Consider the following 23,748-nt stretch of genomic DNA (forward strand, 5'->3'; position numbering starts at 1 on the left):
GAGTGGGCTGCCCAGGAAAGATGTGAATGCTCCATCCCTGGCAGTGTTCAAAGCCCAGGTTGGACAGAGCCTTGGGTGGCATGGTTTAGTGGGAGGTGTCCCTGCCCGTGGCGGGGGGGGAGGGGTGGGGGGGGTGGAACTAGGTGATTTTAAGGTCCTTTCCAACCCTGACTATTCTATGATTCTATGTTTCGAAAGAAAGGGAAGGGTTGGTTGGTTATTTTTGATTGTGTGACATATTTTGGTAAATAACCAAGTGTGGGAAGTTTTGATATTTAAAAACAAATGGAGAATACACTGAACTGCTTTTCTTCTAATTCACAATCAAGAACATTATTGTTAAAGCCTCCTGAAAAGTTATTATACCTTATACTCACAAATTGTGACGTTTGCAGAGCCAATTGCACTATATAATTACCGTTATCAGCTGATACCTACTGAGTGTATTCATGATAGTGTGTCAAATTAGCTGTAAACTGTGGAGCAAATTTATAACAATGGTCTAGGTTCTTCCTGAAATTAATGGTTTCATGCTAGGAATGTACAGCAACCCTTAGAAAATATTCCATGGGAAGAGGGAAGCTGGAGCTTACTGCACCCTAGTGCCAAAGCTGTTCTGGTCCCTCCCCACCTGAATGAGCCTTGGGCTCCCTTTCTAGGAGTCCATTATACATCAGCTCTAAAAAGATGATGTAGAATGGACCCCATGCAACAGAAATGGACCCCAGAATCAGAAAGTCAACTCTTGTTGCTTATGGAGCTGGAGGTTGAACTAGAGGTTTAATGACCCTTGTTTGGTGCAATGAAGAATGAAAATCTAACTTCCGTATACTCAGATAAAAAGCACATTGAAATTAAAATATTTGAATATCAATAGGAAATCAATAGAAATCAACATCAATACAAAAAGGCCAGTGGAAAATATCAGCAACTCTATCAAATTAGCAACTTGTCAGAGGCTGTAATGTGATATTCTGTTTGCTGCCATGTAACCCAATTAACTTCTGAACATTTCAGTGTCCATCTATTGGGCAAATGCTCTACAGTGAGCCCACTAAATTAGTGAAGTTGTATTCATAATGCATTCCCAGTGTACTGAATGACAAATCAATACTAGCATAAAGTAAGGCCATTTAAACTAGCAATATACCAGGAAGACTCCTGAAGAAGGCTCTGAACATTCTAAATGCTCAAAACCATGAGCATCCTAGATATCACCTGTCTCTTGCTAACCAGTAGAATTACAAAACATTTCCCATACAGCTGTGCATTTTGTATTACATTATTCAAGATGATTGTTCATACAAACTTGACATTTGCATAAAACTAAATATGGACATATGAAGAGATTTGGTTTTCAGTTTACATACAAGCATGTTTTGAATACCTAATAGTCCTCACTTCTCTGTTTCACAGTTGTAATTGTGAAGCTTCTTTGTTTTAGGTAGATCTGCATAGTAATTTGCTGTATTTATCCAGTAGGTATTTATTAAATATTCTTTTTCTTGCAGAGACGCATTATATAGAAAACTGTTTGGGCCCATAGAAGTACCAGTGACATCTGCTAGCCTAAAGACAAATCAGTTGTCTTCCTTTTTCTACCACTAACATGATCAGTGCTTTTCAGATATTCTTAATATGTGCTTTGTTTCTGTACATCTCATTTATTTTTTTAAGTTTTATTCTAAATATGACTAGGGTATGTTTCCCGATTGCCTGAAGCTTAATCGATAATTTTGGTTGCTTTATTGCACCCAAATAAAATACATCAACCCTCTAATAAAGACAGTAAGTTCAGTTTCTAAGTCCAAATTTAAAATGTTTGGCTTTATTTTAATTCACAAAAAGTGGTGGAAACTTAAGTATGAATTGAAGATATTCTTTAATGCGTTTTGGTTTTTGTAATGAAGAAAATATACTGCTTTTGTGTGAGACATGTCAATGAGCTTTATGGCAATATAGAGAAGGAAAGAATGCTCAAGAATTGCTCCATTCCTTCCCCCCCCCCCCCCCCCCCCGGAATGAGTTTGAGAATTTGGCACTGCTAATTTTCTCTGAGTTTTAACCATCAAAAATAGCAGTCCTTTTACAATTTAGCTCATGACTGAATGTGCTGTTTTTCTTTGCTGTATTTTTTTGCATGGGTTTTGGAGATACTCTGATAAAGGCAGAAGTACCTATAAAATGTGGTGATATAGATTGGGCTGTTTTGGTTTTGTTTGTCTTTTTTATAGTCAGTTTCTGCATCATGCAGCCTCCAGTGCAATTGACTCATAATTTAAGAATCTTCTTGTTCATTTTGCTGCTTCTCCCTTGGCTTGATGAAATTTGCCCGTAGCTTCCTAGTACCTAAGTAATTTGTTACTTTTTTAGTAAATCCAGTGGCTATGCTTCATAGGTACTTACAGCTATGGCAATAATGGCACAGGAAAACTGTGTTAGGACTTAATGTTGGTGTCTTATTTGTTTTGAAATAAAATCATAGCATATTATAGTTCTCAGTAATTTGTTACTATTATTATTAGAAAGCTTTTTGGCAGACAGTTGTCTTAGTCCAATCTGTATAGACAGCCTGATTTTTTAATGTTCTGTACTTTCTGTACTCAATTACATGATGCAAAAATTAGTATACCAGGTCACAAAACTATCCCAGAATAAGTGACTGCACAATATATGAGGCAAAACCAAATCAGGCTCTAACTGTTCTGCCGGAGTTTGTTGATTTGTTATATGGTATATTCAGTAAAATGTAAATCGTAGTCACAGCCTACGCATAAGGAATTTCACAGGCACTCAATTATCTCATTTTCCTCTACAAAGGGTATATTCATGACAGATCATACAAATGGGGGGGTAATCACAGTGGGCTTTTTAATGAACATGCATTATTGTTCTCTGGCCATGGTATGAGAGGAGGGGATGGTTATGCACAGGATCCAGTCTGCATTTGCAAACAAAAAAGGTTGTTTGCCTAAGCATTCATATATTCACAATTCAGAAGCATCAAAAATTATTTATATACCAGTACTGTAAGTGGAACCATATATAATGGGTTTTAGCATATTGTGTTTTTCTTGTGTCAAGATTTTTTGAGGACTGAAAGAAGCTTCTTGCTCCTAAAGAAACATCAGTATATTAAAATGTGCTGGTGCTAAAACAAATATATTATAATTTACTTTTTTAAATAGTTCTTATGGGATTGCATGTTTTGTGAAGTATTCCACACTCCAGTCAGAAATGCTTATTTCAGAGCTAGTAAATTATGTATGCTGGTTTAAAGGATTGCATCATTTATCCTTCTAGGTAGAAGTTTCGTGCTTGACTTGACTGTCTTGCTGAGATTAAACACGTGTTGATTTGCAAGTACAAGCATTTCTTCCGGCACTGGTTTTTAAAGAAAATTGTGGTGGTTAAATGTTCATATATACACTTGAGTGAAGGGAGAAGCAGCAAGCTGATCAAAATCTGACATGTTTTTTTCAAAAGCACTCTTTGAGACTGGCAGTAGTTTTAATTCAGTTTTTCATACTTGTCTTCCCCTTGCAGAAAGTGCGAAATGGTAACATTTGCACTCACTAAGTTAGCAGGTGCGTAAAGGTTTGAGTTCCAAATGCAGCTTACATGGCAAATCAGAGAACTCGCACTCAAATCTGATTCTGATGCCAATGCTTTCAGCATTTAAAGTGTCCAGCAATTGATGAGTTTGAATCGCAAATAATTTCTAATTTAATGACTATTTCTTTAAATTATTTTTTAAAGGAGCCCATTATTCAAGAAAGAATTCCCTCCAACCTTACAAACTTCTCTCAGTTTCTGTGTGTTCCAAACTGTACCTTCCCACTCTCAATCAGCAACTATCCATCAGCCAATAATGGGCTCTTTGAGAACATGCCTCTGCAGGAATGTCATCCTAGCCAAGGCTATTTAGTAGCTATTCTTGCCTTTGGCTCATGTGCTCCCTCTGGAGTGTCACCTGGCATTGTTGCCTCAGAATGGGTTCTACAAAGCCAGGAAAGGTCTACAAAGAGGCCACCCTTAACTAATTCTTCTAGGTTGCCTTTTCAGAGAAACCTAAAGCAAAGAAAAATCTCACCATAGGCTTTATTTCGCATTGTGCAGTTCGTTTGGCAAAAGCTCAGTCTTCCATGGTTTTTAATGTCCATGCTGCCCATAGAAGTATTTTGAAGGAACAAGGACCTATGATGGCTGGAGTTACGAGAACATATATAGATCCCAGGAGGGATTTTGCACTCTTACCCTCTTTCTCACAGATCAACATTCTCATTTTGTTCTTTGATTTAGATCTTGTTTGCGTACCAGAAGATTTTCTCTCTCATTTTCAAGTTCAGCAATATTTGAGGATTTCAATAAGTAACAGGGTGAGTAATGTAAACAAGTGAAGTGGATAAGAAGTGCCTGCAATCGATGCCCACAAGCTAGAATTTCCCTTTCTTTATTCTCTGTTTCTTGCAAGACCAAGACTGACTGAATGCAAATATTTTGTCTGCCTGGAGAAAGGATGGTGAATACTGGCCACTAATGTTCTAAAAGAACCGCCATGCTTTTCAATTTTCACACAAAACACAAGATCAGTGACTATTGTACCAGAACTGATGTGTTTCTCTTTGCCTGGAACAGGATCAGAGCTTAGATCAGCTACTTTGCTCTACAGTAGGTTATGTATTACACCACTGTACTATTTCTAGCCCCGTCAGGCTTCTTTGGAAGGGTATTTCTGCATATTTTAATGTTTTGGAAGATCCAGTAAGGTTTTAATATTTACTTTGTATGTGTCACGTAACGCATCTATCACAGGAGCTGATTGATAGTCTGTATAGTTGGCTATCTTTTTCACACATAAAAGAAATAAAAATTTGATCCCATCTGTACTGTAAGAATGTGAATGCATCCTACAGGAATAATCTTTGTAACAAAATTCCCTATTTGGATTAGTTTACTGATATTTTCTCAAAGCATGTTTGTTTCTTATTTGGAGTTTGCAGACATCCTCATGAGTAACCTTACTTTCCATGCTATTTGCAGGAAATGTCAACCATCTATAACAGCATTTAGGATGCCTATATAGGCCTGGAAGTATTTACTGATTTTATTTATCTTTTTTTTTTTAAGCAATCACTTTCTTATTATCCAGTCATCCTATCAGCAAAGTAAAAAAACATCATTATCAAGAATATTTGTACTGTTTATGTAAGACATCCTATTTAGGTGCTTGGAACCTCCATGTTGATCTTCCGTTGATTTCACTAGACCATAGAAGCTTCAAATTGTAGTCAGTGAAAACAATACAAAATGAAATGTTCTTGCCCCTCAATTTCTGTCAATTTACTGATCATGCATGGTAAACTACACTCAGAGAATGTAGTCTGAGAAACCACTGAAAATGGAATGGTTAACTGTTCTAATTTTTAAAATGCTTTTTCAGAAGCTGTTCAGATGTTAAGAGAAACCTCAGAAAAATTAAAGGGTACTAACAGAGGCTCATTGCAGGGATTTCAGGGCAGAAGAGTCCATCTTTATAAAAGAAATCAAGACATACATCTGAGATAAAAGGTTGAAGGTCTTTTGTGCTACATTTCTTCCCTAATATGTGACAATTAACAATGTACCAAGAGAAGAGACAGTCTGAAATCTTTGTTTTCCTCCTGGCTAATGCAGTCTAGGCTGACTCTGAAGGAAAGAAAGAAATCAACACTATGCTTTGAGGAGGCATTACCAGAAAAATTTATAGCTCTATTATACCCATGGTGTATTCAGACCTATCTTTTTGTGCTGTACTGCTCGTTAGTGAATATGGTGTAAATATTTTGACAGTGGGTATAAAGGGTTTTTACAGTACTTGATAGTTTGTATATAGAATGAACTTTAAAGGAGACAATTAAGGGGTATATTTTCTGCAGAGTGCATAGGGAATTAACTGTAAGCCACACTAGCAACAATGGATGTAGCACATCTGATTTTCTGTAAACCTGAAGAAAAATACTCATTATAACTGCATTACTCCTTTAGGCAGCATTTTCAAAGATACCCAGGGGAGTAAGGCACCCATTTCCTTCAGAATTTCAGGAGATTTTTAATTGCTTTAAGGAATCTCAGCCTTAGGGAATTAAAAAACCTTCTGAGGTCTGAATTTTTTTATTCTTAGAACAGCTTTATGCTGACAGAACAGAGAGATTAATACATATTATTAAAAACAAACAAAAAAAAAAAACACAACAGCAACAAAAGCAAACAAAACCCCAAACCCAACAAAATACAAAACACCACTGGAGAGGCTTATATTTTTTTTACATATGATGCTTTTCCTTGGTGAATTTCTCCCGTACATAGAGGATGAGGATAGTACTATGCACCACATAAGTCTTCAAGAAGAGCTTGTTTAGGGCATGGTACATTATCAGTATACCTCATCCTTGCCTGAAGAGATCTCTTGCCCCTAGAAAAGCATTATTCCTCTGGGCCTTTGTTTTCTATATATTTCTGTTTGTAGCACAGAGGATACTTTCTATACTGAGCAAGGCCTGCTGGTGAAATAGCTGAAATTCACTGGTGTGATTTTTCCCAATGTGGCATGTATCTTAAATGTACCAGGATGGTGATAAAGGAGAGGAATGGTGAAGAATGGGTAATGGACTCCTGCTTACCTTTCAAAAGCACAGATCTATCTCTATCTTAGGTATGGAATGCTGCATGCTTTGTTCCTGAGCTTGCACAGAAGGAGGTGAATGTGGAACAAAGAAAGATTTCTCCAGACTCTCTAACCAGTGTCACTTCACTTTGCCTGTGCAGCTCTGGGAGGAGGCAAGCCCTGTACTGACCACTGAGTACTCAGATAACCTTATCTGTGACATGGCCACTGTATTTCAAATATGCATTTTACCTGTTGATTTCTAAATGCATCCAAGTTTTGCTTCCCATTGCACTTATGTGCAGACAGGGAGGTTTTAGTTTATTTACTTGTATTTTAGGTTCTGCTTTTTGTAACCTATTGCACATTTTCTCTCTATTATCAGCACAGATGCCTATAGTCCCTTAGTAATATTTATGGATACTGTGCTATTTACTCAGACTTAAATCAGATTACCAACATGCAGCACAGCATGAAATATCTACAGTCTCGCCAGCTGTAAGAAGGAAAAGCATTTCATAGGAATTCAGCTCTTGGGCTCTTGCTGTGACACTTTTGGCCAGGTTTTGGAAAAAACAAAATCCAACCACAAAACCTCAGTCATTGTGCTGTTTGTTTTTTTTTTTTTTTTTTTAAGCATGGCCATTTATTTCAATGCCTAAATGGGAACAGAACTCTTTTGAAGACCTAGTCCCATGGGATTTTATCCTGCTTTAAAAGCAGATGATAAATAGCTTCAACAGCTTTGTTTCTGTTACCAGCCGTCTTTAATTTACCCCCTTGCTTTGCTTTTCAGTCTTTAATGCTTCTATTCTGAAATAGCATAGGCAGAGCTATTGTTATCTCTCTGCCATAGCTTTTCTCACACAATGCTATTGATCTTCTCTTTTCATTACTTGTTTTGTTGCACTATCCAAAAAAGTATTGTGACTAAAAGGAAGGAGAGAATGAAACCTTTTTAATAGTGGCACACTGTAAATGCCTACTCCTGCAAATATTTATGCATGTATTCAATTGTGCATGCTACTCCTGCTGTAACACCTGGAAAAATGAGGTGTGACCTAGATATGTATATTATCCTTTAGCTATTTCAGTTGCAGATCAGTCCATAAACCACCATAAATGATAGCAGTGATCTATAAATTATACATGGCATTGGTTTTCTCATAACATATTCAGACTAAACATCATAGTTTTGTGAATTAATTGTGCCCTTCCCAATGAACAACCATAAGTATGTTCTCAGCTTAAGGGTCCACATATAGACTTACACCTGTGGGAGAGAACTCAAAAAAACCAGCCTGAGGAAACTATTGCTCTGAGTGATGTAGAGACTGCTTTTCCTTGAGAGCGTAAACTATAGCTGCTCTAGCTCTTGCACTGCAGGGAAGCAATCACTTCATCTTCCATTCTTTAATGCTTTTGATCTTTCTGAGTGGTTGAAGGAGCTGGATTTTTCACCTTCTTCTAGACCAGAGCTGATTTCTAGTATCGTGCATTCAAAGATTTGTTTCAAGCCTTTATTGTCCCACCTTATGGGATCATAAAAAGGTCAGATTTATTCTAAACCTTAGTTCCCTAGCTTCAGCTTTCATCTTAGTTTGTGTTTATTCCTCATGTATATCTTCCTTTGCTGTTGACTCTGAAATCTATGACCCCCGCCGTTAGGTTCATAGACCAGTGTTCTTACAAGCTGCCTTTGTACTTCCTGACAGTGATTTATGTTAATGCTGGCATGCTATCACAGGCTGTCAGCTCTTCTGAAACCACACTGGCGGCAGTTGGATTAATCCCTTCTGAATTTCTGTTTACATTTCTGATTATTTCTTTCAAAACTGATTGCCTTTAATCGTATTTTGGTCCCAAGTGGGTTGGGTCTTTAATTCCAACTATGTGATTTTTATTATTATAGTGATGTATGCAGAAAAACCTGTAACGTGTTTTCCTCTTCTCAAACTGGAACGTTTTTCTTTTAATTAAAAGTACCCAAGACAAAAAATCTGCTCAATCCATATTTATTTTCAGGCTTTTATAGCCATTCTCTGAAATATATTTAAGCTTTTTTTGCAAGGTAATCCAACTTTTGATTCTTAAAGTAAGTCTTGGAGGAAATTTATCTGGAAACTTTTTGAATATTTGCTTGGTTATTTTCTTTTGAGAAATATTTTATTCCAAATGGTATAGTTATAGTAGTATGTCTGTCTAGCTTAATTTTTCAGTTCCAAAAGTTGGAAGGGATTGGCTGGTGCTTAGAAAACTGATCCTTTTAACCCTTGTGCCATTTTATAACTATCTTTCAAATTACTACTTAGGTCTGCCTATATAATTGGACAAATATAGTCCTTTACATTATTTGGGAGTTATATCCTAATTCTTCATAATTCCGTGTATTTACTCATTTATTTATTATTTACACTTGCTCTAGGTGTAGTGCATTTGTATGACCTTTAGCATATGAATTATTCACATAATGATGGCTAGGAATATTTGTATTCACATGGGCTTTGATCTAATTCTGTTGAAAACAGAAGAGATGCTGATATTGGCTTCCTTGTGTTTTGGATCCTAGTTTTGATTGGTGACCTAAATCACACACTTCCCTGGCCAGATGTCTTGAGTTGTATAAACAGGATGAGTCTCTTTCCTCTTTATTGATTACTTGTGTATATTCATAATTGTTCAACAAATCAATTTTGTGAAATAAAAGGCTTTTCATAATGGTCATGAAAACACTTTTGGCATGAATGCTCTCATTACTATTTATTCATGCCAGTATTTGTGATGCTTTTGCTCTGTAAATAAAGCCTCATGCACTAGAGTGTTTGAGATCAGTCTAATGAAAAAATATGAAAAGAGAAAACATTGACTAAGCAAATAGCTTCTATTGCAGGAGGGTAAATGAATGCTTCTGGGCTGTGTTTATACCTGCTGTCCCTCCAGTCTTAGCTGACCTCTTGGCATACATAAATGCACATACCCATGTTAAAAATATAACGATCATTAAAGGCCAAATTATCTTTATGTATTGACATTGTTATTACATGTGGCACATTAGACCACAGGTAGATTACAACAACAGACATGGTGTAATTTTATCTGTATAATAAAAAAATGACTTTAGACTTCTAATACATAGTCCTGCCTTGTTGGCAAAGTTTATCAGCTTTTCTAGTTTGAATTCGTGCTTGTTATGACATTCTTTTAGCAAATATTTCTGTATTTCATCTCCTGAGTTTCACTCAAGGAGGTAGGTAGTATAATGCTGAGAGAAGAGTGGGAAGCTAAAGTGTCATCTTATAATGTTTCAGAATAGCATTTTCTGCTATTGAGGCTGCTGTAAACTTGGAAGGCAGTATCAAGATTTCTTAGCTGTGCCCACTAAGTTTATAATGGACTCTCTAGTTCCCATGTGGGCTTAACATACTCTAAATGTTAGGATGTTCTTTTTCCTTTTTTGGAGCAGTTGATTGAAGATTGGTATCAGTAAAAAGACCATAATTACAACAAAATGTTAAGAACTGACTGTCATCCACAAATTGTCATTACAGGCACTGTATTTAAAAATGAATATGTTAATGAGGAACATGTCAGTTGATGATGAATGTCCTGTGATTTGAAATAACTGTCGTCCAAAATGTTACTCTCTTGCTAAGAATCCAAAATGTTTATATGCATTACAAAATTAATATTAACATTTAACTTAATGTCTTCACAACTTACATTAATAAACATTGCAAAACTAGAATGTTTAAAACGGACAGGTAGATGCATGCAACACGATAGATGCATACTGTGAATCTGGGAGGGGAGCCTAAAACTCAAACCAACTGATAGATTTCCATGCCTTTAAGAGGAGCTTGTTATAGACAACAGCAGTCTGTATACTCTGAGAGAAATTGTTTAGCATGACAGGCAGAAGATGTAAGGGGGTTTCAGTGGGGTTGCTAACTCCTATCCAAATACTCTGTGTATATGGCCATATGACAAGTTAAAATAATTATATTGATGATAGATTGATTAATTGTGAGGTATTTATTTGAATGGCTGGTTTGCAAAGTTGTGCTGACATTACAGGATTACTGCTTTTGTTTAACACAGCATTGCTTTATATCAAGTGAAGTTGTTGCCTCTTTTTTTTTTTCTTTTTTTTTTTTTTTTAAGAGATTAGCAAGGATTAACGAGAAGGGAAAATTAGCTTTCAAAGCGTCACTGGTTTCCTTTTGAGATAATATTTCCAATTAATATCCTAACGAGCACAAATAAGAGCATCAGTGATTCTAAACCTCTTACCCGAGCCCTGGGAAACCAAAGTTTCCTGACTTCAGTTCAAACAGTTTTAAATGCTCATGTAGGGCTTTCTCAGATGTTGTGTATTTCCCTACAGCTGTCTCAGGAGTGAACAGTGCCACTCTTTTTCTAGTTGTCTTGAGAACAGCCTACCATTTATTAAAGGGTGAAGGGAGACTTTCATTGCTGCAATCACCACACACTAAAGCATTGAACCAGAAATAAAATAACTAGGAGGCAGAGAGAGGGAGGAGGTGGTAGAGAGAGATGGTTTCTCATGAGCTGTTAACAGAATCAAGAGAGAAAAAGGGAAGAAAACAGCTGGCTGATAATTTATTACACCATTTTAGCAGAAAAGAGAATTAAACCAGAAAAGAGCTGTGAGCAATGTAGCATTTCTCATCTACTCAATGATATAAAGTGCCCAGAACAAAAATAAGGTCTGGCAAAGAATATAACATCACGTGGAAGCCTGAAGTGGTTTAGTTCTACTGGTAGGAGTTGAAAGCAGGTGAGCAGATTGTTTAGCATTGAATTAATTGGTGCTAAATGAATTTTGTATTATATGCCTAATAGTGATGGTCACCCTAGAAATATCCTAAGAATAATGTTCACCATATAATACAAACCTTCTTTTTAACAAGTCTGTTTCTTTACAAACCCTTTATTTTTTAAGTGGCAAATGGTCTATGCCACCTCATTCCCTAGCAGGGCTGCATGACAATTCTGACACTGCTTAGAGAAGGGGTAGTTGTAACAGCACCCAATTCCTATCTTGAAAGTTAACAGCATGGTTTTAATCTAGAATTACAGTATAAATATCGATTATTGGAATTAATGTCGCATTTGCTGGTAATGGAATTGTTTATCCTTTCCTGTGTCATTAAATGCTCTGAGCTTGTTAGTGTGGCTTGTCTACATGTATTTCTAGCAGAGATTTAACAAGGAAGTAGGCATGAAACCTTTCATTGTATACTTAAACTAAGGCAATTTGGGGAATGTTGTCCGGGAAGCTAGGGACCAGGTTAGGAAGGCTAAGGCCCAGTTAGAATTAAACCTAGCCAGGGATGTTAAGGATAACAGGAAGGGATTCTACAGGTACATAGCAAACAAAAAACAGACTAGGGACAAAATAGGCCACCTGAGGAAGCTTTCGGGAGAACGGGCTACACAGGATCTGGAGAAGGCTGAGGTTCTGGATGACTTCTTTGCCTCGGTCTTCACTGGCAAAGGCTCTGACTGCACCACCCAGTTCTTAGAAAGTAGATGCAGGGACTGTGAGAATGAAGACCTTGGGCCCACTGTAGGAGAGGATCTGGTTCGAGACCATCTTCAAAATCTGAGCGCATACAAGTCCGTGGGACTTGATGGAATCCATCCGCGGGTCCTGAAGGAGCTGGCGAATGAAGTTGCTAAGCCACTGGCCATCATATTTGAAAAATCATGGCAGTCAGGTGAAGTTCCCGACGACTGGAAAAAGGGAAATATAACCCCCATTTTCAAGAAGGGGAAAATGGAAGACCCGGGGAATTACAGACCAGTCAGTCTCACCTCTGTGCCTGGTAAAATCTTGGAGCACATTCTCCTGGACAGCATGCTAAGGCACATGAAAAACAACAAAGTGCTTGGTGACAGCCAGCATGGCTTCACTAAGGGGAAATCCTGCCTGACCAATCTGGTGGCCTTCTATGATGGGGCTACAGAATTGATGGATAAGGGTAAAGCAGTTGATGTCATCTACCTGGACTTGTGCAAAGTGTTTGGCACTGTCCCACACGACATCCTTCTCTCTAAATTGGAGAGATATCAATCTGATGGATGGACCACTCGGTGGATAAAGAACTGGCTGGACGACCACACACAAAGAGTTGTGGTCAATGGCTCAATGTCCGGCTGGAGACCGGTAACGAGTGGTGTCCCTCAGGGATCGGTGTTGGGACCGGTCTTGTTCAACATCTTCATCGCTGACATGGACAGTGGGATTGAGTGCGCCCTCAGCAAGTTTGCCGATGACACCAAGCCATGTGGTCCGGTTGATATGCTGGAGGGAAGGGATGCCATCCAGTGGGACCTTGACACGCTTGTGAGGTGGGCTGATGCCAACCTTATGAAGTTCAACCATGACAAGTGCAAGCTCCTACACCTGGGTCGGAGCAATCCCAGGCACAGCTACAGACTGGGCAAAGAAGAGGTTCAGAGCGGCCCTGCAGAGAAGGACTTGGGGGTGCTGGTCGATGAGGAAATGAACATGAGCTGGCAGTGTGCGCTCGCAGCCCAGAAAGCCAACCGTATCCTGGGCTGCATCAAAAGGAGTGTGACCAGCAGGTCGAAGGAAGTGATCCTGCCCCTCTACTCTACTCTTGTGAGACCTCACCTGGAGTATTGTGTGCAGTCCTGGTGTCCTCAACATAAAAAGGACATGGAACTGCTGGAACAAGTCCAGAGGAGGGCCACGAGGATGATCAGGGGACTGGAGCACCTCCCGTACGAAGACAGGCTGAGAAAGTTGGGGCTGTTCAGCCTGGAGAAGAGAAGGCTGCGTGGGGACCTCATAGCAGCCTTCCAGTACCTGAAGGGGGCCTATAGGGATGCTGGGGAGGGACTGTTCATCAGGGACTGTAGTGACAGGACGAGGGGTAATGGGTTAAAACTTAAACAGGGGAAGTTTAGATTGGATATAAGGAGGAAATTTTTTCCTTTTAGGGTGGTGAGACACTGGAATCGGTTGCCCAGGGAGGTTGTGAGTGCTCCATCCCTGGCAGTGTTCAAGGCCAGGTTGGATGAAGCCTTGTGTGGGATGGTTTAGTGTGAGGTGCCCCTGTCCATGGCAGGGGGGTTGGCACTAGATGATCTTGAGGTCCTTTCCAACCCTAACTATTCTATGATTCTAAGAGTAGATTAACAAATAGTGTGATTTCAGAATCAATTTTTGTGTAATTCTTGGCGCAGGGCACCTAGTATTGGGATCCTAGTGATACAGCTTCACATAATATGCTGTATCATATGGATTCATATTAGTACTATCTTTTCATTTGAACAGAGTTCAAGAATTTAAAAAAATTAATCTTGGAACACCTCCAATAAAACTGTTTTTAGTTTTGCATGGTGCAGCAATTGACACTATTGGCTGAGCCATAGCCTGCTGTTTCTAAACAAAAGCTTATGTTTGCATGATTGCTGCCTGTTTTGCATTTCTGGTGCAAAAATGATGCAATATCCTCCAGAAACTTTACCTTATTCAGCAGAGTATATATGTGTTATGTTTCATCTTAATAATTACTGAAGATATTTCAGGAAGGACCTTTGAGCCCCACTGAGATTGAGCCCTTGTTGTGCTCCTCATCGCACCAGTAAAACTGTAAAAGGAATTTATTGTCTCAAAGTAGACAAAAACTGAAAGAAAGAGATGCTTTTCTTTGTTTTCTAACACCACACAGTGCTTGCTTTTAGGACCCAGATCTCCTCAGTTCCTTATGTCTCCCAGAGGCATAATTTTCCTTGTGGGCTTAATTAAAGCATGCCAAACATAGAATAGAATAGTACTTTGGTCTTTCAGGTAGGTACTTCTTTGTATGTACAAATTGGTAATCCCTGGGCTATGGTTATTATTATGCTACACCAGTGTGGCTTTTCAGTACCTGGATTCCATGGAACTCTCACTAGGACATGTGTAAGCTTCTACAATAACAAGCAGTATTATATTGTTTCAAGAAAGTTTAGCTTCACAGAGAGCAACTTTGAAACATGTACATGTATTATTTATTGACATTTGTGCCATGCTCACATTCAGGATGGCCTAATTCAACATCTGTTCCTGACTGAAGTGAGCATCTGGTATTTCACAGATAATTATGAGAGATGAGCTTACTGTCCTCTAGGCCTACCATGCAAATTTGAACCAGGGTCTCTAGGTGGGTGGACCTGGTTCAGTGCTGGGTGCAATTCTGATCACATCTTTTACGTGGAGTGTGATCAGGATAGGGTTTATCTTCTATACCCTGTTTGCAGGCAGAAGTAACAGCAACTTCTGTGTTGCATCCAGGGATTAGAAAGGAAAAGAGAGATGAAGATTCTTCTAACACAGAAACATAAAATGGGAAAATTCTTGAAAGTAATACTCCTCTTAAACTTTTTCTCTTGCTTACTCTGAAAATCTAAATTTGTGATCCTTCTTTGGCTCTGACAAATATATTTTTCATACAGCAAAGGAATTAATTCACCTATAAAACAACCACTTGGTGTCCAGGATATGGGGAAAGACTTTGTTCCCTGGTTGATTTGATCAAACTGGTTGAGTTTGTCCAGAGAAATACGTTGGCTCATAGAGAAAATTACCACCGGATGATAGTTACATACTGCAAGGAGCCCCAATTAATTTTGTCTTCTCTTGTCCCAGAGCAAGGTACATAACTCATTGTTCATTATGAATTGTAAAGAATTTGAATTTGTCACTTCTGGTCGACAAATACAATATTCAATATTTGTGTCGCTTTAGCTCATGGCTACAGTTTTTAATTAGAGACTCTTTCTCTAATATTAAGCCTGAAAGGTCCCAGCAGGAAAGGGCTATGAGCTTTCTTTGTTTCTTGTTTTCCTCTGTGACAATGTTCCCTAGAAATGCAAGCTTGTGAATAAGTATCTAACATGCTCATCTCTCTTAGCAGCTCTGTTAGTTGCAGGATTTTATTTCTTTGTGTTCCAATTTATTTATATGCATCTATGGACGCATATGTGCAGGGATGTACAAAAGCAGACAAATGCTTTTTCTCCTGGCACTTGCTTTACGTTCTTTCTTTAGGACCTATAAAACAGTTGTAAGGCAACAAGTCAAATATACTACAATACAATTGCAAATATCAGCAGCATACTGCTAATTCAAATTGCAGTGCCAAACCATGCTAGTCTGCTAAATGATCCCATGTACAGAACTTGCTAGTCTGATAGACCGGTTGCATTTATGCACTTCCTTTGAAAAAGCAGTAAGCAAGTCTGAATCAGACAATTAAAAAGCATATCCCACCAGACTCTATCAAAACCCTTTTAGCTATCCTTCAGAAACAAATGGCATAAACGTTCTCTCCATAGCTCTAACTCCTCCTATAAACATTTCAGTCTTGAGAAGTCATGCGATTTGAATTTCAGTTCTGTTCTGTATTTGTTGCATTTGATTTACTCTGACTGCTATCTGCATAACCTTAGTTTTTGTCCATTTTTTTTCTTGCCAGGTATTATCAGTCGCCAGGAGGCAGAAGAGTTGTTGATGAATAAATCTGAAGGAACATTCCTGGTGCGAGTCAGTGAGAAAATCTGGGGCTATGCGTTGTCTTATCGCCAGCAAAGTGGGTTCAAACACTTCCTCATTGATGCTTCGGGGGATTTCTACAGCTTCTTGGGGGTAGATCCAAACCGACATGCAACACTGACAGATCTTATTGATTTTCACAAGGTAACACTTGCTAGCTAGAGATCAATAGCTGAGTGGAATGGATTAATAATTTAGAGAGGAACCATGTAATTTGAAACCACATTGGAAACCAGTAACAACCATAGTGGGGGAAAGAATATATGCATATATTCTGCAGTTAGCTTGGCATTAGAAATGCCAAGTAGTAACATTTTTACTTTGTGTCTTTGTTGCAATGAATCAGAAGGCTTTTACCATTCAGTCAAACGCTTCAACACGTATTTGTGTCCCCTTCTAAGCAGATTCTTACACAATGTGCGCTCTCCTGGGCTAAAAATGGGCTAATAAGGATTGACACAGCTAACATTTGGAGCATCTTTGCTGTGCAAAATTGGATTGGAAATACCACAGAAAGGTCTTTCGATGAAATTTCATAATTTTTCCAAACTTTGATGTGATTCACTTTGAATGTGCAAAAGCAAAGGAGTGGAGCCCTGCAGTAAAGAAGGGAATGTGGAGGGGTTCTCTTTTGGGGATGTTGTAAAGGTCACTCCATCTTACACAAAACAATCTTGCAAGAGTAATTTACTACTCGTCTTTGACTTTAGATGGGTTTGAATTATTTTGCCTCTGATTTATGTTTCTTGTTGCCAGACTGTGACTCAGCTTTCTGATAGTGTAGATTGTTTCCATCATGTTGCATCTTTCCCAGATGCAGTTTTAATTCTGCTTTTTTCTTAGCCACCCTCAGAATTTCTCTTCATCCTCTCTTTTCTAGGTCCTTTTCCTTTTTTATCCTTTTCTCACTCATTTCAAACTAATTCTGTTGAATTTTTTCTCCTCTTTTTTTTTCACAGATTTTTTTTTTCTTTTAGCATTCAGTCTCACAAACACTAAATAGTGGTTATTTTTCTTTCAATTTTCCTTCTCTTTAAAATCTTTATTTCAGCTAGTTTGCAACATCTCTTGAGTGTTTTAGTGTCCCCTCACAGATCACTATGACATTATATTTCCACAAATTATATTTCCACAAATTATATTTCCACATGGGAAGATACTAGGTGTCATATCTGATCAAAAAAAATACACCCTCCCCTAATTTGCTGAAATTCTCTCTCAAAGGCTATGTTGGAAGTCAATCCCCACTCCCTCTTCTTCCTTTATCCCATTTTTATTGCTGAACATGACATTTTATGATACAGAATATCTTTTTGTGCAGTTTGGATCAAACATCTGGGCTGTGTCCCCTCACAACTTCTCACTTCTTCCCAGCCTACTCCCGGCCAGCAGGGCCTGAGTGGAAAAAAAGAGAAAGCCTTGATGCTATGCAGACACTGATCAGCAACAGCCAAAACATTAGTGTGTTACCCAACACTGTTTTAGCCACAAATTCAAAACATACCACCATACAGACTGATGTGGAGAAAGTTAACTCCATCCCAGACAGACCCAGTACAACTGGAAAGAGTCTAACCAGAGCTATGCCAGGGAAAGAAAAGCACACATACAACACGCCAAATGCAGACTATCAGGCACTGGATGCGGGAGCTTTGGCTAAAGTAGTATTCCATGTACTTCTGTGGAGGGGCGATGGTGACAACCAGTCCCAGCCATCTCTGTTCCAGTTATGTTCCCATATTTTCAACACAGCTCACCCTATGCAATCACTGCATTAGAAACACACTTATTTGCAGACAGCAACAGAGTATTTGTCAGAATCAGAATGGCTTTTAGTTTCTAACATTTAAAGAAAGCAAAAGTTTTCTTAGCTGTCCCCTGACAATAGTTAATAGTTCCCTCTGCAGTAAGCCAATAGAAGCCAGTTCACTTTTAAAGTTCCCCCACAACTCTCTTTGAACTGTCTAAGGTAATAACCATATTAAAACTGGTTTCTTTGGCAATCACTTCAGGAGATATCTTATCCTGTCTCTTGTATGGTGTTCTTTGAAGCTTTTCTGCCTGCCCTTTTTGGTAGAGTACAATGCCAAGTGTCCCAAAGCCTTTCTGTAACCAGCTACGCACTCTTTATATAAATGGTTGTGCTGCAGGCACATTTGCTCTTGTAGCTATTGCTATATTGTTTGGAAAAGTTGCTGCTTCATCGGGACTATTTTTGGCAAAACTATACTTTCCCACCCCAAAAGTTGCATGGGCTTCTCTCTGAGGGTCCTTCTCACTTTCAATGAAAATAAGCGTAGCTGGCATTACTATTTTTTAAGTTGCTTACACTTATGGCAGGGGGGTTGGAACTAGATGATCTTGAGGTCCTTTCCAACCCTAACTATTCTATGACTCTATGATTATTAATCTCACACTGCTTTGTTTTGCTTTAAAAAAAATGGGAAGAGATCACTCAGGGTGACAGATACGCGGGGGTGTTAACCATTAGCAGGAAGAAAATAAATTCTTACAGAAGAGGGTGTAAGTGAGCATTTTATCTTATTATTTGCATTTAAATATTGTGTGGAAAGCAGCAATAACATATCCAAAATCATTGTTAAATCTTTGTATTTACTTCCTCATAACCTTCTCATAAGCACTTAATTTGAGTAGCAACTTTCTGAACTTATTCTCATTCTGAGGTAGTGATTGGGATAGAACCACACCTGGGAGCTTCCACATATTCTGAGGAAAGGAGACAGCAAATTTTTCATTGAATTTCAATAGAAACTGGATAAGTTCTGAAAATGTTAGGTCGTATAGATCCATAAGTTGGATGTAAAATTTCAGATGAAAGATTGCTATTTTAGTCAATATAATTCTGGATTCTGGCTCAATTTGGTGCATCTAGAAATCTTAAACTTCGACAATAAAAAAAAAAAAAGTGAATTATCATTACTGTAGGAATAAACGCAAAGACCAAGTTCTCTACTTTTCCAGTGAGTTTTTCTTTTTTTATTCATGTTGGTAATTAATTACTGAAATGACAGGCTTGCCATGTGGGTATTTAATGAGAATAGGTGCTACTTGTAAAGACTTTCTTTACCCTAGCAAGGTTTGTATCTTTCCCTTCTCTACAATCAGTCAGAAAGCTGTTACTGTTATGAGGGAGCACCCAACATTGAGCTCTTGCTCAGTCTGCCTGGGGAAGCTTCTTTCATCCCAATGGCTATGGAAGTAGCATAGTAGGACTGGCATATGTCTGTTAACCCTTGAGAACATCCTTTGTAGGCATCTGTAGCTGTTTCTTTTAAGTAGCGTAGGAACTTACAGGTAGTACATATCACAGCCTTTCTTGTACACCAACTGCTTGATTTCACTGTTTGATACTATCATAAGTTACTACTGGCATAAGTAAGAGATAAACAAAGCATGAAGAATATGAATAGTTGACAGAATCCCTTTGATGGCCTGTACTTATTTTATTGAGCATTTATTCATAATTGGTTACAAATTACAGTGGAGTGATGGTCTTTGTTCCTATCAGTTGCTTTTTTTAGTAGACAGGGAACAGCTTAGACCTTTGATATTTTAATTGATTTTGTCTTTCTAGGAAGAAATCATCACAGCCTCAGGTGGGGAGCTACTACTGGAGCCATGTGGACAGCAGAAGAATCCACCAGACTACATCCCTTTATTTGAATAACTGATTCAGGACTAACAGGAATGCATTCTGGATAGCTGTAGTAATAGATAACTACAAAAAATAACTACTGAAAATTAGTTAATGAACTTCCAGTGCCCCTGGTCTTGTGGCCAAAATGCATCCTCATTAGAAGGCTCAAAATATTTCTGTTTTGCATCTAACTATCGTCGTTATTCATATTGCCGACATTTTAAATGTGAGAAGTTACCGGCAGATTACAGATGAGGACTATTCCCAGAAATTTTTCAGGGGGTCATGGCCAATTGCTGAATGCTAAGTTCCTATCTTAATTTTCTTAATGTCTGAGACTGAAAAAGCAAAATGCAGCAAGACGTATGACTGGGAACTACTTATACAGCATTGAATGAAGTACCAATATTGGTGATTAGATTCTTTTTTCCAAAGCAATCTTTGTCAGTTTCTGTTGACCATCTCATTACTTGGCAGTGCACTTTTGATAAGAGAAGCAGTCTTAAAACATCTTTTTGAAGTTTGTAATTGCTTAAGTGTTTAGATGTAGCTGGAAACTTGCCACTGTGCTTTTGAATTCAAACCTACAAATTTCACCACAGCAGAGACAGTATAAGTTCATATACATTTTATTTACATTTTCATGTAGTGCAACAGCCTTGGAAAGAATTTCCTGCACAGAAAGCAGTCAGTTTATTCTAATGAAATTTATTCTAATGAAAGCAGCTTGATTTGGAGCAACAACTTCTCTCATCACAATAGTCAATATGCTCTCCTGAAATTTGTGTCTTGGCACTTCTTGCAATCTGGCTGTCACATGGTATTGATGTAGTCCTGCATTGTTTCACAGGTAAGCTGGATACTACTGAGGCAGCCAATTCAGGGAATGGAGTGAAAATGCTGCAAAACTGTTACTATTACCTTCCTGTGCTCCTTGCTCTATTCCCATAAATGGCTATGCAAAATCTGTTGGGTATAGAAGTGTTCATTTTAGCTCCAAACATTCATTTTTGCAGGGCAATATTCCAAATAACCGGGTTGTGACAGTTTTCTGGGCAACTGATTTGTTTCAAGAGTGAACTGGGACATGACGGAGTCAGTTGTGAACCTACTGATTAGTCTTACAGCCATGCCTTTAATAAGCAGTTTCTCAATACTTTTTCATACATAATGTGTATTTTGAGATGTAAAGTGGACCAATCCATATGTGTTACTGTACCTTCACAGTTAATTTTTACCTGGAAATCTGTGAACACATAGGAAAGGCACACTATGTGTATTTCTATATGCTACTGCTTTGGGCAGTCCCTAAATTCCTCTGTGGTTCTCTTTCAAATCCCACCGTAGACTTCCCTCCTGAAACCCAGGTAAATCCATCTCTCCTCACACAGTCATTTCTCTTGAATCACCGTTCCTTTCTATACTTTGTCTAATCTAGATGGTAAGCTCATCGGGGACAAGACACTTGTATGAGGTACTTTATAAGCTCAGACATTTAAGGTGCTACAATAATAATAAAAACCTATGGTAATAATAGCAACAATTTTTTGTAATTAATTCTATAGTTGACCCATATTAAAGTACAGATTTTTGCACACAAACTTCATTGTTGTTCAAGAAAATTTTCTTTCGTTAACATTGCTTTTTGTGTGATTTAATCCATCAATGTCTGTGATCCATGAAAAGAAAGTTGTAATGAACTTTCCAAAGAGACTTAGCTGGAGAATTTCTGTATTAATCACTTGAGACACTGGCTCAGGAGGTTTTAAATAGTTACTGTTAGCACCTCATAACAAAGCAAATCAGTACCCTGCAAATAAGCAACGCTTATTAGCTGGAGCAGGCTGTTCTTGGTGCACAGAGCTCAGATAAGACAGCTGGGCTTTTCATAGGAGGTAGGCTTACAGAGGTAGGAGATTCTTTAGCAATGTGTCTGATACCTTAAGAAACAAAATAACTTGGCAGCCAGATAAAGGATCAATATACCCAAGTGGTCTTGAAATTTTTTTAAAGTGTGATCCTTTGCAGGTCACCAGGGGCTGGATTCTAGACATGGAATGCGTCTCTGCAATTCCAAACATAGTAACATTTATGTAGGCCTTTTGTAGGATCTATTTTCTCCATTAAATAAGAAGCCTTGTGTGTGTGACCTGAGATCAGAATACAGGTGGTACAGGGTACATACAGCTGTTGAATCCACCTGCCAGAATGTGGACCTCAGCACAGAGTAATTATTTTTGCTTCAAATGTGGACTCTGTAAAATAATCACAAAGTTGCTTTTTTCCAGTAGAACATTCACTAAGTGTAATCTACCTCCTCCAAACAGCTCCAGGATCTACCAGCTGCTTCCTCTGAGAAACTGGCTCTGTGCTTGCTCCCTCTATATAGACATCTCAAGAGCCACCTCAGTCTCAGGTTATTCACAGCTGCACATGTTCCACCACCTACTTCACAGGAGAATGGACAGAGACCATTTAAAGTTAAAAAAGATATATGTATTCATAGACTTATCTCTGAGGCCAGAGAGCAGTAGATGGCTGCATAGGACTGAGGGTCTAAAGGTGGTACTGAGTAATTAAGGTGGTTTTAGACACCTAGATATCTTTGCAAACTGCTGTTCTGCCTTTATGTACTGTAAAAAAGATAAAGAGGACATAAAATGCTGCCTTTTCTTTGGAAAAGGTGCTAGGCATGCTAGAAAAGAAGATGTGCAATTTCCAAAGGTTTTGGAAGATTACTGCATTGAACACAATTCTTAGAGTGTTTACAGACAGGATATTGAACAACTTGTTCCATAAGGAATTCACATTCAGAGACTGATAATAACACAGCTATTTATTTCTGGTGACACACTTCCCAGCAACTGCTTGCATTCTGTTTAGCTGATAAGAAGGCTTGGTAATATTAGCTCTTGAATTTCTGTCCTCTTGTGATGTAATTAACATCACAACAGCATCCTCATTTTCACTCCAGAGCACATTTCCTACTTTAAATTTTCTGAATGTTTCTGTCTAAATTCCATCCATTTCTCATTCTAGGTTTTACCTGGCTTTAAAATAAATCCCTTGTAAGTTCCCCTGCAAATGAAATTACTTGGAAAACTGCAATTTTGTCTGAGTTTTGTTATGCTAATAAATGTCAGAATTCTCAAGTAAAGGAATTGCTTTTTGTTTCCATAGCCCCACAGAAATAATGAAAAATAGCCAGCCAATTCATGGAGTTACAAGGAAAGAAAAACTCAACAATACATAACTAGCAGCAGCAATAAAATACAGTGCAACTTAACTGAAGATAAATTTTGAAGGAAACAAAAGGAGATCATAGCAAGCAGAAGTTAAGAACAGAAGCTTTCCTTGATAGAGGCATGCAGCTGCTGTCAATACACTTCAGAGTAGTGGGCGAAGTACAAGTGCGCAGATGTTTTCTAAGAACTTTTTTTTCTAAGAACTTTGTTTTCTAAGAAGACCTGCTTCTTGTTGCCTTACACAGAAAATAAATGTACTATGAAAAGGTAACCAAATTGTAAAAAACATAGAAGGGAAAGCAGTAAAGGAGTAAATATGGAAAAAAATTAGAAAATAAGAAAGGGAGAAATGTGCTAATCCCGTTGTTTTGAAGGCATTTTGGATTTTTGCTACTCTGGGAGGAAGACTGGGCACCACTACTTCCCTTTCTCTCTGCAAGTCTCCAAGATTTCAGCTTTGAGCTAAATTTACCTTGGAGCTAGACTTTACATTCACAGTCTGTAAGATTTAGGCTGGTCCATACTGCAGCCCTGAATGCTGCATCTGCTTCACGCTGCCTGCCTCTACATCTAGTGATCTCTGAAGCTGTTGATGGAGCTAGGCTTTTTT

General features: G+C 38.3%; 1 protein-coding gene across 4 annotated transcripts in view; it reads left to right on the forward strand.

The window, feature by feature from the left end:
* The window catches only part of SH2D4B (SH2 domain containing 4B), a 73,381-nt gene extending 49,838 nt beyond the window's left edge, over positions 1-23,543 (forward strand). For 2 of the 4 annotated variants that reach the window (XM_065670775.1, XM_065670774.1), the window contains 2 exons: positions 16,159-16,379; positions 19,831-23,017. In XM_065670775.1, the coding sequence (XP_065526847.1) occupies positions 16,159-16,379; positions 19,831-19,923 (314 nt within the window). In that variant the 3' untranslated portion in view covers positions 19,924-23,017. Of the gene's footprint in view, positions 1-4,302; positions 4,380-16,158; positions 16,380-19,830; positions 23,018-23,073 lie in introns of those variants that run through there. The other 2 variants (XR_010610759.1, XM_065670776.1) reach the window with 2 other exon arrangements.
* The last annotated feature ends 205 nt before the right edge of the window (positions 23,544-23,748 follow it).

The sequence above is a fragment of the Lathamus discolor genome, chromosome 3, assembly GCF_037157495.1.
Source record: "Lathamus discolor isolate bLatDis1 chromosome 3, bLatDis1.hap1, whole genome shotgun sequence".
Lineage (NCBI taxonomy): Eukaryota > Metazoa > Chordata > Aves > Psittaciformes > Psittacidae > Lathamus > Lathamus discolor.